The following is a 16,447-nucleotide window of genomic DNA, read 5'->3' as shown; positions in this document are numbered from 1 at the left end:
CAAATTACAATAATTTGACAACAATTTTCAGTTACATTTCCAGAAAAAAAAGACATAAAACTAAGTATATTAACCTTACTCAGAAACAATAGAAACAGATACGGAGCCTGCAATTCATGTTGATTCCATGTAAGGATTCAAGAAAATAAGCTATAACTGATTCGAATTCTTAGATGTGATTTAGGAGATAGAAGGCAACAACGATTTTTGGTCTTTTCGTAAGTTTTTTCGCTTTTGGTTTTCTAAACAATAACCTGTCGGTGGATAAACGACAGACCAAAGTTTTGGGCCTGGACTTAACTTTTATATTATATATGGGTCTGAAACAAAACCAAATTTATGTTCACGATGTCCAACAATTTTTAGAAGACAAAATCGGGTATTAACTTGATTTTAATGAAAATGTTTTATGTTTTTTAAAAAAATACACTTCTCTATATTAAATGATTCTAAAAGTAACAGTACAACAGAAAATACTAATAAAGAAAACATGCTCCAGCTGAAAACAAAACTTTTAACTATAATTCAACTCGATCTCTAGGTACAAAAATATGCTAAACATATCAAAAATACTTAGTTAAGTGAAATATTATTTTTTATATCTCAAACAAGTTTATAATTATTTCATACTATATCATTGAATATAAAACCACAATATTAAAATACGTAAACTAAATATTTCTCTATATATACATATACATATGAAAAAATAAAAAATATAGTTTTACAAAAAAAAACATTGAACCCGCGGTGTACCGCGGGTCAAAATCTAGTATATGTACATATATAGTTCGTTTGGAGGAACCTGAAGTATATATACATGGCGACATATGTGCCTGGTAATGGGAAAGAGGTAGACGACTAGTAAAGTATTTTGATGAGCCTTTCCCTGTAATTCGCACTATACGTCGGAAGAATGTTATTTTATTTATGATTGTGGTAAAAAAAAATGATAGAATAACACACTTGGACTATATATATATAGATTTTAGGAGAAATAGCAAACATAATAACATCGAGTATTTTTTCAATATATCCCGTAAATATACAGTAATTTTTTCGTAGATCTATGAGCAAATTCATATAAACCGAAAAAAAAACATTTCATCTTTAATGAAAGAAAAGAAAAGTTTATGAACGATGACGTGGAACTGGAAGTAGGTCAGCTGTAACGGGGAAAAGTGTTAACGTGGCAGCGAAAGTCTTCTGGTCAACGAGTTTGTCTATTTTCTAATCTGCCCACCAACTTCGAAATTGTTTGGCGACTACCAATTCAACAAATTCATAAACAAAAAGAACTATTGAAATTTCAATTTATTAGAATCTAAATCAATGAACTAACTTTTTTAAAAAAAGTTAAGAGGATAACAGTTCGATATACTATAGCAACATGAAAGAGAAATAATGTATTTGACAAAAATATTCTTGGAACAAATGAATAGTTGGAAAAAAATCAACAAACAATTCATAATCATGATTACTAACAAAACTACATATTCATCCCCATATATTTATTACATTAACAACTGTTATGGGTACTTACATAATTCAGTAAGAAAAACAAGTTTAATTAATACGATACATAATATTAAACCATATAAAAAAAATCAACCCCATACTTTTCTACGAAAACAAAACTTAACCAAGTGAAAGAAATTGCAAACAAGTTTGAAAACTACTGATCTAATCTACTGAAGCAAAGAGGAGAAATCAATCACCCAATGATCGATGATTCGAATATTTTCAATGGAGAAAAGGCTCGAAAGTGCTCACCACCTTCTTCAATTGGTCAAGCAACGACAAATACGATACCGTTCCATCGTTTCCAGCGAGAACCCTATACTTATCTTTTCTTGTGAAGTTAGTGCACTCGAACCCTAACGTAGCCGCCAAGATTCTCTGAACATAGTTCGCCACGTCGTGCGGGCTCTTCCCAGACGAACAGGTTGCCTCCACGGGAAGCTGGTTCAAGAACGTAACCTCGTAAACCGGTCTCGGGTTCATGAAGAAGAATATTGGGTCTAAACCTTTCCAGCCTCTAGCCGTGGTCGCGTGGAAGAATCCGACTCTGTAGTTCATCGCAACGGGAACAATCCTATCCGTTAACTCAGCGAAAAGCCCGCTGAATCTTAACAAGAACGGTTCACGACAAGTGGTTCCCTCAGGACAAACCACTAGATCTCCTTTAGACAGTTGTTGCTTGATCTTGGCCGCGTCTACGTCCCGGATTCTTGTCAATCGGACGGTTGGAATGGGAGATAATATCTCAGATAACCGCGAGATTGAGTATGTAACGGCCGGGATGCTGCGTCCAAGCACGTACGATAAAACCACCGGGTCCATTAGGGTTCTATGAGTACACACAAAGAGCACACCGGATTTTCCAGCCGCTGGTGGCTGAGGAGGCTTTCCTTTGACGATAATATGGCCGCCGAATACCTGAGAGACGTAAGGTGTAGCCCATAACGGGAGGATGGCTCCAAGAATTATCCGGATCGTAGCTAGAATGATTCCGAATGGGATCCAAAGGAGAATGAGCAGAGCGGTGGCTGGAGTTGGCCGCTTCACTAGGCGTCCGTCGTGAAATATCACTGGAAGTGGACGTAGCTGAAGTTGTTCGCTGTCATGGCTGTAGTTTTCTGGAATCGGTGCATGAATATGCTCCTACATACAAAACCAAATATTTTTCAGAATGGTAATTTTCGGTTGTTAATATTTTTGGTTGAAAATAGTAAAGATCTGTTACATTTAAAATTTTCTGCTAATTTAATTATTTGCTTATAAAGTGTAACAAATTAGATTTAATTACTAGTCAGTCATGCAATTAGAATTTATGTTTACCTCACATAACGATAAGAAAGTTGTAGAAGCGGTCACAGCCGGTCTTCCAAGACCTAGTTGAGGCCTCCGATCAACAAACAAATTAGCGACACGGTTCAGAAAAGATTGATCGACATCGGTTTCACGTATCAAACCGGTGACGAAACCGAACCGGTTCACGATCAGTTCGGTGCCGATAACTTCATCGGCTCTAAGATGGTCCTTGGCGAACCTCTCCACCATAACTTGAGGCATTCTCGTCACTACGACCCTCTTCTTACATGAGCTGAAAACCCTCCACGTGTCCATACTTACGTCATCCATGTAGAACTTTGGCAGGACGGCTCTAGCCACCGATTCAATCTCCGGTTCGCGTAAACCAACCGTGGCCACATAAATCATGAGCTTGAGAGCGGCGTTTCTGTAGCTGAAAATGTCAAGGAGTGTGATTACGGGCCAGAGAAACAGCAAGATTGCGAAACGAATTAAACCAGATGCTTCGAACGCGACGAGCATGAAGTAAGAGAATGAATCCGCGTTCTTCAGTATTGTCCCTTCAAACTCTGACACGACCGAACACGACGATGTCGTTCCATCTTGCTCCATCACCATTGTTTTTTCTTGGTGTTTTTTTTTTTTTGTGATCGAATATTAGTTTTGACTTCGATTGGATTGGAGATGAAAGAAAAAATGGATTATAACGTTTTTATGTTAAAAGGTTTGGAGTGACTAGTGTCTAATGCAATGGGAATGGCAGCTTATCAATATTGCACCTACCGTAATTGTATACATGGGTTTTCAAAGTTGAAAATTGTAAATGTGTCAATATACTATATATATATAGATATGTGAAGAAAATAAGTTTATGCACGTCACGTGTTTTTTTTTTGAATTTATGATGTAATAATAGTACACGTAAACTGCATAACAAAGAAAGTCATGGTTTGCGATTCGCCAGTTTTGTCCGAAGATTTTGGCTGAATGCACCAAAATTAGGCTATCTTTATTCTTTATCGTGTGTGCAACTGCAGCTAAAATGTATGGATTTGATTAGGTTACTGACCTTATTATGCGTAGTTCATAAAATTTTGTATAATGTGCCTAGTGTATATGGAATGATGTAAACACGTATCTTAGTTTGGTTTAATTAATTTTAATTACACTTGTAGTTGTGAGAAGCTTGCCAAAGTAGAGCCTAATTTGAATTGTAGTCTGGCCTGGTTTGGTTGCCTAACTGACTGACAAAATTACAGATAAACAGAAAGCTTGGAAATCTAAGCAGGGAAACATATGTCGTAATAGTAAATGTCTTGCATATATACGATAACAAGACTATTATATAGTTATAAGAAATAATATTTTACTCGTAATTGCGGCGATATATAAAAGAAGTTACATACGTAAACTTGCGTGTGTAGATTATACAAAGCCTTTGTCTTATCCGTCTCCCTAACTATATTAGCTGAGGTTTGGTTGGAAAACTAATCGGCAGCTTCATCAGAAAAATTTAAACTAATGACTTTGGATTTTAACAACAAATTATTTAACGTTTAATAAAAGTTCTGCATATACATATATAGCATAATTGAGAAAACATCGAATTAACCAGTAACCAAATCAAACGATATTTAGCATTTTAAGGAACGAATCGAAGGATATTTATTGTGAACTACCTTGTCGGATAATAACACAACAATGATACTAACACAACCTAGCCAAATTTATACCACCACCACGCATTGTCGGAGTAGTAAACTATTTATTTTATTTCGACTAAAAATACAGAGTAATGATTACAAGTTGTAAAACGCAAGAGTCCCGATACTGATGATTGAGAAATTCGTCACCTGGTTGTAACGAGGAATTTAGAAACAACCAACAAAACTATGATCGAATCTAAAATCGGTATGTGCAAAAATATATGTATCTCTCTTTCTCTAATTAAACGCATTAGTTTATATCTTCTCAGATGATCTGCATTTTCTAATCCTTATTAACATTTCTTTCTCATTTCTTTTTCCTCTTCCTCCTTCCATCACCTCACAACACTGTCTCCTCGGTGCCTATCAAGAAAAAACAAAAAAAATGTAAAGAACTTAAAACTCAATCAACATGTTATATCTTAGTATGAGAAAATTAATTAAAACACTATAAGTACCTTGTTCCAATACTCAGGATCCATCTTCATTGAAGTCACCAGTATCATCTTCACTTTGGTTAACTCAGAATGCTCCCTCTTTTCGCAGTGACCATAGTTCTTATCCGCTACGCTATACCACGTTTTCGTCCCACTGCCCCTTACATCCTCAGCTCCATCCATGAAATAAGTGACCGGACGCTGACAAGGATCAGGTTGCAAGGGCCGAGTGTTGAAAACGAAAGGTCCATCACTCGAAGACCGCCAAGTTTTGAAGGTCTGCAACGGTGTAGTCAGCTCCTTGGCAGTCAAGTAGTAAGTGTAGATCTGTATGGAGTATCCCCAAGAGATGGATATGGACCATTGACGCTTTCGGTCATGGCAATTAATCTGTTGGAGTATCCTATTCGGGTCTAATGTATAAGGCTTCATAAGGGTCTGTAACGACTCGATAGGGTTTTTGTTAGGGAACATTGGGTCTAAGTAAACGAGGTGATGCAGCGATACAAGCGGTGCCAATGGATGCGCCGCTAGATACCCGTATGGATCTCCTCTTATGTCAAGCTGCAACAACGAATGGTGTGAGACTCCAAACACAAACCCTCATAATATCCACTCACAAACTTAAGTACAATCTTGTGACTATTGGCCCTAGATATCTTACCGCACCAATCCAAAAACACACGGAATAAACTACAGGTAGATATTGAAATTTCCTTTTGAGACACAACACGTGATCGTAGTAGTAATAATGACACGCACATCTTAGTCAAAGAATAAATTTTAATACCTTCGAAAACAGAGATATTATTAACAATAAGAACTTAGCAAAAACAATAAGTATATTTCTAGATTTGAACAAGCAAAAAAATATAGAAAGCTAATCAGTAGTAGACATGATGATTAAAAGCTTTGTATCCTAACATGACAGAATCATGTGCTCCATATTAAGAAATAATTTCATGCCACATTCATGGACCACAACTAAAACCACTCATCATATAATTTTTTACAATATAGTAGGAAGATCAAAAAGGGTCGGAGAGTATTATTTTCAACCAATTAACTTAAAACAACACTAATTACTAAATAATAAATATAAAGCTCTAACTTCAAATTGAGTATTAAATAAACGTATAATATAAGTCACATAATTTTCCTATTTTGGTCAAAAATGGTGTGACTTTATATGCAATAAATCAACACACCAACATGCTTTTTTACGCACTAAAAGGCAAGTGATTATTATTACGTTTGACCCGTTTCACCCTAAGTTGTATGTTGTTAATGTGTAAGAAAAGCCACGTGGCGAGAATCCACTTAATGACCGAACAATCAGCATCTAAAATCTATGCCTTTTGAATTTGTCGGGGCTCCAAAACAAAAGAAAAAAAGAACCGAAATCGAAACGGTTCGACACGTGTATAAGCTGAGAACCAATCGAACGATGAACACGTGTATAACAAAACGTACCTGATGAAAGCCGCGTTCTTCGGTGAAGGGAACGCCGATCTCGCTAACGCAAGCCGCGATTCTCTGATCAGAACCGTAAAAGTAGAAATACCGTTGGAGACAATCGTCCATCTCGGAAGCCAAACGCGCCGCTAACGGACGGCTGACAGCGAAACCACCGCCGCCAAACGCCATGTCGTACGCGTGCATCACGTCTTGCTCGACGCTCTCCGAGTTTCCTCCGATGTACCACATCTGCTCGTGATCGTATTTCGATAGAACCTTGACGAGGTTCTCCGTGAATAAGACGGTGTCGTCGTCTCCCATGACGAACCACCGTACATTTGGTAGATTCACTCTGTAACTATCCCAGATTATGCGAGCGATCCGAACCGCAGCTCTGGAGCTGGAGAATCTGAATCGAGTCCAGCCTGGATCGGAAACTCGAACCGGGATTGAGAATCTGGCGTCGGAGTGATTTTCGGGGATTTGCACCGGTTTATCTAGCCAGACGAAGCCACGTGTCGAGTTTCGCCACCATAAGGATGTGTACTGGCTCCGATCGATCCAGGTCTCAGCTGCTCCGGCGATGGAGAAGAAGATGTGAGAGATGTTGAGCGGTTCGACGGATCCGGTAGGAGGGAGAGCTATTGATTTCTGAGGAACGGCGGTGAACCGGAGACCGTAGGTAGTTGAATAGTCTCGAGCGGAAGGGGATAAAAAAGTGGCGCGGAGGACAAGAGAGACGGAGACGATGAGGCAAGCGACGACGGAGAAGCGTGTGAAGAGCACGAGGTAATCACGTGGTCGCTCCGGCATGAAGAAGAAACTTGAAAATTTCAGAGCCTCTTGGTGGTGGTGATGGCCGTGCTCTCCGCCGCCGCGATTTGCTTTCATGTTTTTGTTTTTTGGTTGGGGGGTGGGGAGAGAAGAAGAAGAGAAACACCGCGTGGAAAAATCACTCCGGCGTGAGGGAGTGGGTCTTATTCATCACCGGAGATTAGCTTACAATTACGGGATCACCCTCTGCATACGCCGCGGGAATGGAGTTTTTGTTTGAAATTTACGAAATCACCCCCACGGTGGCTGGGATTATTATTTTTTAAAAAAGTTTTTGTTTGTTTTTTTCTTTTTCTTTTTTTGTTTTTCCTTTTTGGGAGTGACAAGCTCTCTGTGGGATACAGATAAATGGGAGAGAAGAGAAGAAGGACGGACGAAGAAGAAGAAGAGGTCGCCACGTGAACTCCCAAATGACGGACATGTCCTCAACTTCAGTCAACGATGTGACGACTTTTCGAATTTTTATGTTACTAAGAATAATGTTGTAAGTTGTAACATGTCCTCAACTTCAAATTTCAACTATAATATTGTTTTAAATTCATCTATAATAGTAGAATAATATTGTCACTAATATTAAATACAGTATTGCGCAAAGAAAAGAAAGTAAATTAGTTAAGGAAATTTAAGTTGTTTCCATGTCTGTAATCTTTTTATTCTTAAAAGAGTTCTATCAAATCACATTTTGATCCATAAACATCTGTTTGTGTTCTTAATTGCTTTCATCATTTGTAGTATCATTTAATTCTATAAAAGGGATTTGGATTATAAAAGAAAAAGAAGTGTTTTGAGCTAAAGAGAACAAAAATTAGAAAGATTAATGAAAAAGTAGGAAATGTAACAGAATAATACAACTACTTAAATAGAGATAGAGAATATGCATGGGAAACGCGGATTAGTTCCTAGTCGAGCTTAGATCGTGGTAGACAACAAACTACAGCTCAATTCACACCTTTAGGAATTAATATAATTAAGAATGCTAAGATACATACATCAGGGCTTCTTTTTAATTTGAGGAATCCGTTAATATGCACACGTCGAATGCAAAGACCAAAGAGCATTCTTTATCATGTGTATTATTTTTATGTGCAAATGTTACATAAAGAGAAACTAGGTATACTGAGTTCATTCATGCAACTAGTTCTCTGTAACTCTGTTTATAAATCCTTATTTATCCTCTGTCTCTAAGACTATACGATGATCCTCTCCAGTGTTCGGAAAAAAGAAATGTATAAGACTTCACATGACCTCTATCTTGCCATCGTTCATATCCATCCGCATTAATCAAAATCCCTTTCATCAAAGCAAAACAAAGCGGGACTTGACTATTCAATCGAATCTTAGTTTGGAGAGTTTGAAGATCTCCTCAAGATCAAACTATGCAAAGCACAGCTATAACTTCCTATAAAAAAAGGAAAACAGTAATGTATAGATGGCAAATAATGAACAACATGGTTATCCCGAAAAAAAAAAAAAAAGAATGAACAACATGAGAAACAAGTAGAAGGAAAGAACAACATTTGCTAACTTAAAAAGAAAAAAGAAAAGAAAAAAGGACGTCTCATAGAGAGTAAAGGGATATATAAGAGCCCTCTTTTGCGACTGAGTATACAGACGGTACTACTGTATCTCCGAATTGGGCTTCTAACTTTTCTCATTATTAAATTTAGCTAATCTACTCATTTCACCATCTTCTCTTGTGAACAAAACAGATGTCTCTAATTAATTTTGTTTATAATCCAGTAAAATTAGTACTTTTAAATCCGAAAATTGAAACATAACTGAAATTTCTTTATGAATTTAAAATTTCAATTATTTAATGTGTAGTGACTATAGAAGTTTGTAGAACTTTAAGCAAAAAAACTAACTATACTGAAATTTCATAATAGTTACCATATCCTTTAATTGGTGAGATAGTTTTCCTTAATAACATTCACATAGTCTGCCAGTGATTTATTTTAAAAACGAATTTTGGGGGCCTGAATCACGCAAATCTATAGTTACTCGATGCTTGTGGCCTTGTGGGTCTCATGCTCATATCTCTTAGTGGATCGCTTTGACTTTGGTTCCATATTGTTAGTGGCGTCTTCTATGGCCCAATCAAGTTTTGGGTACACGCAATTTAAACTTTGCTTTGAGCTTAATTATAGAGTGCCAATCAAAGCCGGCACTACATAATATCATCGATCAAATGTTGTTAACGATTTTAGTTGATTGCTACGGTGGTGTAAACAATTGATCATGATCGATTCCTATAGATTTACATAATTGATCATGGTAGGGTTTGCGGTATGTATATCTCCCCCACCGTCCCAGGTTCTGAAATTGTTGAATATTAAAAAAGAAAAACAAAAAAGAAGTGTCGTATGCTTTGCATGTTAGGAAAATGTCATGGTGCATGCCGATTCCACGGCGATATATAATATATTTTTACGTAAACACAATTGTCAAAAAGTAGACGCAATTATATAATAGGTAACAGTTTCATTTATTTATTATTACTCTCAAAGAATCAAAAAATATAGAATAAGGTAGAGTTATGAATGTCTTATAGACTCTTTGGTAAATTTCAAGCATCTTAATACCTTCAACAAGCATATAGGCGACTGAGTTTTATAGAACACCAACCTAGTTGGACACTGGCATTACAGTAATTTCCATCAAAATGCTGCTTAAAACTATACTATAAATTGGATTACAATATTACCTGCCCGTAGAATTAATGACATGTGGAATCTTCCCATTAATAAAAACAGAGAACTACGTTTTTTTAGGGGAAAGAGAGTAACGCATATAGAAAGAAGTTTTCTTTGTCATGACTCATATGGAAAGAAGAAGTTTCGAAGACAATTAATTTTTAAGGTTACGTGTCCAAAAATGTATTTTAATTAATTAAGTCATCTCCTAATTGAATATTGAATGTAAAATCACAACCTAACTAGCCAACTATCTTTATAAATTATTGACTAGTATTCTCATTAACCCTTACAAAAAGAAAAACATGCATAACGTGTCGATCGAGACCGGTCGTGCCGGTGATCTCTTTCACTTTACAGGTTTGGGGAGAAGAAACCTTTTATTTAGACTGTCACGTGGCGGTAGTAGTAGACAGGAGTGGTAGGTCTGTTTCGTGCCAGCTAAAACAATGCAACGTGTCCTAGTATATTTGGTTTGTCTCTGCTTTATAGCTGTCCCAAGCTTGCTGAGATTAGAACTGCTGCTTCCTTTATACCAAAGAGGACGTGTGTTAACATCCTATAGCTTTATAGAAAATGAAAAATATCAAAGGGTGCGATCTAAATAAATATTCTATTTATCATATTATACTAGAATCTATATCTCTATAGAAAAAGAGATATATTTGTTTCAAATATTTGCATATCGCCACCATATTTATAGGATGTTATCAATTATTGTTCAACATAATGTAGGTGATGATCAACTACTTTTTAATGGCTTTTTCAAAATTTATTTTTAATAGAGTTCTGTAGTTTCTAATAAGCAAAACTGTACTGGTAACTGAATTAAAATCTAAATAAACTTTTTTACTTTAATTAAGATCTTGAGAGAAACTAAACAACTCATATATAAGTCCTTAACCAACTTTTTATTCAATGCATATATATACACTAAATTTTGTTTCCAAAATATAATCATAGTAATGTTCATAAATCCTACTAGTATCTCCAAAATCTAATTATTTTGGTAATATATATATCGAAACAATTGTTAAAAAATAGTTTTAAAATGTATCAGTGTTGATTACTTTTTAACAATAAACTCAATTTTATTAATCTTTATGCACATTTTTAGCTAGTAGATACGATTATAGAAAAATATTTTAAAAAATATCAATATATAGTTTTAAAACCTTGGGGTACAATTGAGTATAGTATAACAATAAGAGGACTTAAAAGAGAAAATACATGAGAAAAAGGAGAAATATATACTGATATACATGTGATGTGCGAGGAAACGTGGAGAAGCGCCGAATTCGAGTCATGGAGAAGTGACCGAGGAGAGCATCTTACAGTATCCACGTCAGACCAAACACGTGTCGTTCAGTCCTCTTCTTGGAGGCTTTAATTTAAAACCAAAAAAAAAAAACACAAGAAGATACTTTGGCAGAAGGAGATGATGAGTCATCAACAACAATTCATCAGTCGCAGAGTTCTTAAATACACAAGTTATAGCGCGTGTTTCACAATCTCTCACGGAGCTTACGTATACGCATTCAATATTATAACACAGCTGGATAGGATGATGGAGTTTTAGAGTGTGGTGCATATGCAACATTACTACTACTACTTCCTTCCACCATATTTGATTGATCAAGAACAGGAACTTGATTGAAGTTATTAACGTATTTGATGTTCACTAGATAAGATAAACATTGAGTGATTTTAAAATACATACAAATATTTTGATGTGAAAACAAAATTTGTAATTTGAGGATTTGTTCGGCAAACCATTGTATTCACGTAAGTTTTCAACCATTATCTGCTTTGTAATATGAGACTTTTCGTCATATTCGGTGTTTGGTTTATTTATTTTTTTAATAATGCAAGATGATCTTTTAGTTTTTAACGTAGTATATTCATGACCTGATATGATAATTTAAAAAATAAAAATAAAAAATCGATACATGCAGAAGTTTTGGATTTTTGGCTTGTTATTTTACGAGACCATAAACAAATGACCCAAAATTTGAGCTAGATTCTTCTCCACTTGTGTGTGTGATCGATCTTAGGAAACCTTCTCTTTAAGGAATAGTAATAAATAAGATCTTATAAACAATTAATTTATGACAACAGAGATATTTTTTCCTAATGTATAGTCCCTATGTCTTTTCAGATTCAAGATTTATTGGTTTTTATTTTATTTTTGTTGTGGATTTCTTTACAATATTGGTGATCGAAGAGAGACACCTCTTAGACCATCTTCATTGGGGGTATCTTAGGAGATACTCCCACTTTTTCAAAGAAAATATGTTATATAAAAATTTTCTTTAGAAAAAAGTGGGGGTATCTTACCCTCTTAATATACCCCCAATGAGGATGCCCTTGCCTCTTCGTGAACTGTGTGTGAATCGGTGATGTGAAGTGAACCAAAAAGCACAAGTGGGAGGACGAACATTACCACGTGTCGACTATGCAACACCTATAACGACTAAGCAAGCACAAAGGAATCATGACTGAACATATTTAAGAAAGAAAAAATCTTTTAATCATTCAAATACGAAAACCAAAATATCTCTCGAGAGCATTTTTCGTTGTCAACCAATTCTATTACTAGTATCTCTATTAAGGCATGGGACAATGCATGGGAATTAGATGAAACATTTTGTACTCAAATGATGTAATCATATGTATGACTATACATATATATATATATATATATATCATTTGTCCATGGTTGTTTTATATATTTCCGAGTTCAAATAATAACAAATTGAATTTTCGTATATACAACTATACAAGCATGCATGCATCAATTTTATATTGGCTGTATTTCAAACCTGTTATATATGTAACCTCGTCACATTTCTTCCACTTTTCGTAACTTGTTTTAGTTAGGTTATAATCGTTTTTCAATAAGTTTTAACTCATCATATATTCAAAAAATATATTTCAATCTACTTTTACATCCGTTGGAAGATTTTAACCCATAGTATATAAAAAGTACGTACGTAGGCTATGCTTATTTGATTGTCGAAACATTTTTAGATTGCATGTGTGAGGTGAGATAACAGACGACATTTCCATTTCCTTGTCGGGAAATTTTGGATCTTGATTCCTGGTTTATTTCTAATAATCTCAATTATTCTGTCAAGTTTTGGATCTATATATTCCTAAAATTAATAATTTGGCTATTATGTGTTCACGGTGCGTTGTTTTTCTAGCGAATAAATTTATACTTGATGGTACGTTCAGAATCAGGGCCATCGTTTGTGTTTCAAACCGAAAAAACACGAACTCAAAACATTAGAATGTGCTCTCATGTGTATAATGAGGTGAACATGCATGAATGGTATAGTAGTATATGACTAGATTTTGTGCTAGTGGCTGACCTATATATCATTCTGTTTGAGTGTTTGTCATCACCATTAGTCATCGGTAGTCAGTATTCAAGATTCTATACAGTGTCAATGTTATAATTCTACCACACAATACGAATCGAGAAAACCTACTTTATATTTCCAGCATTTTGTTTTCCCTATGTGGCCGATGTATGATCATCAAAACACTTTGTATATGGAGTGAGTATAAAAAAAGAAAGAGATCTTCAAAGGATACACCTGTTATATTTGTTGTAAATGTAAATAAGTGAATCACATAGTTTTAGATTGTTTGTAATTATTTTAGGTTTAAAACCTATGCCGATGGTAATAAATTACGAAAATATACTAATATTAAATTGATAATCTATACAACATTTATCTCATATTGAGATTTATTACATAAGAGTATCTCATAGTGATTATTGTTCCAATTATTTACTGAAAAAAAGTTGACAATTTTTACAAGAAACCAGTATTTAAAGAACAATTGTGTCTCTATGTCTCGCATTACTCTTGAGTCTTGACCTCTGACTCTAATTATCTTAACTAAAAGAGCATATAAATAGCGTATTTTACTAATCACAAAAGAAAAAAGAAGGGGTGGACCACATGCGTGTCAAGGAAGGCCGGTCGTTACCGTTAAGCTGTGTCGAGCTGTGATTGGGCCACGTTAACGGCGTATCCAAAAAAAGATAGGCACGTGTATAGATCGGGAAGAGAGAGAAGATAAAAAATAAAGAAGAATGGACGGTTTGGATTGTATCTAGGTACCAGGAAATGGTACGTCACACCAAACGGTACGTGTCGGATCCTGCCCGTTGATGGTGACGGTCAGCAACTCCTTCCCCTGCCCGTTTATTACGTGTAACCCTTTCATGCGGAAATAAAAACTTTTTTTTTTTTTTTGTTGTTGGTTCGTTCTTTCTTCTTCTTCACCTTTTCTTTTTAAATCAAACCTTTTCTTTTAAAAAAATCCCATTCCATTTCCTGACGCTCTAATCTCTCTCTTCATCTCTCTCTCTCTCTCTCTCTCTCTCTTTATATCTCTCACTGATTGAAGAAGGTTTTGATCTGTAGTAACTAGAGAAACAAGTTTTGTTGTCGTGTTTAGTTTTTGAGTTCAAATGGCTGGGATTTGTTGTGGTGTTGTTGGAGAGACCGAACCGGCGGCACCTGCTGATTCGACCACTCGTGCTTCGTTAAGACGGAGGTTAGATCTGCTCCCGTCGATCAAAATTGTTGCTCCGCCGCTTGAGAGTTGCCGTAAACGGCAGAAGCGTGATACAGTAGTGTTACCGAATCTAGATCTGGAATCGAATGTGAGGAGTGATAAAAAACAGAAGGTTACGAATTCAAATTCTGTTACGGAAGCAGAGAGCTGTTTCTTTTCCGATGTTCCCAAGATTGGTACGACGTCGGTTTGCGGTAGGAGAAGAGACATGGAAGACGCTGTCTCGGTTCATCCTTCGTTTATTAAAAAGAACTCTGAGAATCTTCATTTCTACGGTGTCTTTGATGGCCATGGCTGCTCTCATGTACGTTACCGTCTCTTTCAATTATTTTCAAAAAAAAATTTAAACTTCTTTTGATGTTTGTTAGTTACTAATTATGGATTCTTTCTGTTTTGGTTGATTTTAGGTTGCGGAGAAGTGTAGAGAACGGTTGCATGATATTGTCAAGGACGAGGTTGAGGTTATGGCTTCCGGAGAAGAGTGGAAGGAGACGATGGTGAAGAGTTTTAAAAAAATGGACAAAGAAGTTAGCCAACGAGAGTTTAACTCAGCTGTTACTGGTGCAAATCGGAGTTTGAAGAACTCTTGTAGATGTGAATTGCAGTCTCCTCAGTGTGATGCCGTTGGATCTACCGCTGTTGTCTCTGTTGTCACGCCTGAGAAGATCATTGTCTCCAACTGTGGTGATTCACGCGCCGTGCTTTGCCGTAACGGCGTAGCCATCCCTCTCTCCGTAGACCACAAGGTAGCTAAAAGTTAAAATACACTACTACTGAATATGTTTTAGTATGTCGAGATCGTACGGTTCTAAGAGTTTTGTTTTTGATATTAACAGCCGGATCGACCCGATGAATTGATTCGTATTCAGCAAGCGGGTGGGCGAGTTATCTATTGGGATGGAGCTAGGGTTCTTGGAGTTCTTGCCATGTCTAGAGCAATTGGTGAGTACATCTTTTCTCTATTTTGACTTTTTTATTTAAAACTATTTTCAACTACATAAAGAGTTAAATCTGATGATGTTTGTTTTTTTCTTGTGCAGGCGATAATTACTTGAAACCATATGTGATTCCGGATCCGGAGGTAACAGTGACGGATCGAACCGACGACGACGAGTGTTTGATCTTGGCTAGTGATGGACTATGGGACGTAGTGCCCAACGAGACTGCTTGTGGCGTGGCTCGCATGTGCCTTCGAGGTGCTGATGCGGCGGAGGGAGAAGACTCTGATGCGGCGACTGCGCACAACGCGTGCTCAGACGCGGCTTTGCTCTTGACGAAGTTGGCACTTGCGAGACAGAGCTCCGATAACGTGAGCGTCGTGGTGGTTGACTTGAGGAAGAGGAGGAATAATAATAATAATCAATCATCTTCTTAATTAGTACTTTAATTGGGGACTAGTAATTAGTATTTAGAGAAATTGTTTACATAGACCCTAATTGTATTCTTTTCTATATTTTCTACTTTAGTTTTTAAACGGTTCTTAATTCAGGCTGGGGAAGAAAAAAAAAAAAAAAGGAGCTGATCACAAAAAGTTTACGTGTTATCTCTTATAATATGTTCGTAATACGGAATGTAACGTAATGTATAATCTGTGAAACAGTAATACGTAAGTTAATATAAGAAGAAAAACCTATTCCTCTTTGCTTGTAGGATGTGCTGTAAGACATAAAAAGCAAAAAACAGAACAGAAGATCGGTTAATGTTAATCGGGGTAAACGGGTTTGGTAATAATCTGTCACTCTTTTGTTATTGATTTTAAATCCAAGCCGGTTTAGTATTGAATCTTTTTACCGATCTCAATGTTCTTTGTTTCATTTTTATGAACTATTTTATTTTATTATTAACGATATTGTTTTTTAAAAATTTGGTGGAAGAACCTAAGCTGGAGAATATCAATAAAAACAAAAAA

General features: G+C 36.0%; 3 protein-coding genes and 1 long non-coding RNA gene across 4 annotated transcripts; 1 reads left to right on the top strand and 3 right to left on the bottom strand.

The window, feature by feature from the left end:
• Positions 1-1,451: 1,451 nt before the first annotated feature.
• Positions 1,452-3,607, bottom strand: LOC17892656 (glycerol-3-phosphate acyltransferase 5). Its single transcript, XM_006297419.2, has 2 exons — positions 2,842-3,607; positions 1,452-2,664 (listed from the first exon to the last, which is right to left on the bottom strand). Exons 1-2 carry the CDS (start codon positions 3,430-3,432, stop codon positions 1,744-1,746), a joined length of 1,512 nt encoding a protein of 503 aa, XP_006297481.1. The 5' UTR covers positions 3,433-3,607; the 3' UTR covers positions 1,452-1,743.
• Positions 3,608-4,568: 961 nt separating this feature from the next.
• LOC17892224 lies at positions 4,569-7,780 on the bottom strand. Its single transcript, XM_006297405.2, has 3 exons — positions 6,431-7,780; positions 4,979-5,521; positions 4,569-4,883 (listed from the first exon to the last, which is right to left on the bottom strand). Exons 1-3 carry the CDS (start codon positions 7,304-7,306, stop codon positions 4,776-4,778), a joined length of 1,527 nt encoding a protein of 508 aa, XP_006297467.1. The 5' UTR covers positions 7,307-7,780; the 3' UTR covers positions 4,569-4,775.
• Positions 7,781-10,084: 2,304 nt separating this feature from the next.
• On the bottom strand, positions 10,085-11,345 carry LOC111831708. The gene is made up of 2 exons (XR_002834820.1): positions 11,205-11,345; positions 10,085-10,470 (listed from the first exon to the last, which is right to left on the bottom strand). It is a non-coding gene; the product is annotated as an uncharacterized LOC111831708 (long non-coding RNA).
• A 2,940-nt stretch (positions 11,346-14,285) lies between these two features.
• LOC17891767 (protein phosphatase 2C 37) lies at positions 14,286-16,184 on the top strand. The gene is made up of 4 exons (XM_006297786.2): positions 14,286-14,842; positions 14,946-15,284; positions 15,375-15,480; positions 15,579-16,184. Exons 1-4 carry the CDS (start codon positions 14,432-14,434, stop codon positions 15,911-15,913), a joined length of 1,191 nt encoding a protein of 396 aa, XP_006297848.1. The 5' UTR covers positions 14,286-14,431; the 3' UTR covers positions 15,914-16,184.
• Positions 16,185-16,447: the final 263 nt, after the last annotated feature.

This window comes from Capsella rubella, unplaced genomic scaffold, assembly GCF_000375325.1.
Source record: "Capsella rubella cultivar Monte Gargano unplaced genomic scaffold, Caprub1_0 scaffold_3, whole genome shotgun sequence".
NCBI lineage: Eukaryota > Viridiplantae > Streptophyta > Magnoliopsida > Brassicales > Brassicaceae > Capsella > Capsella rubella.
This window is presented reverse-complemented; position numbering and strand designations above follow the sequence as displayed.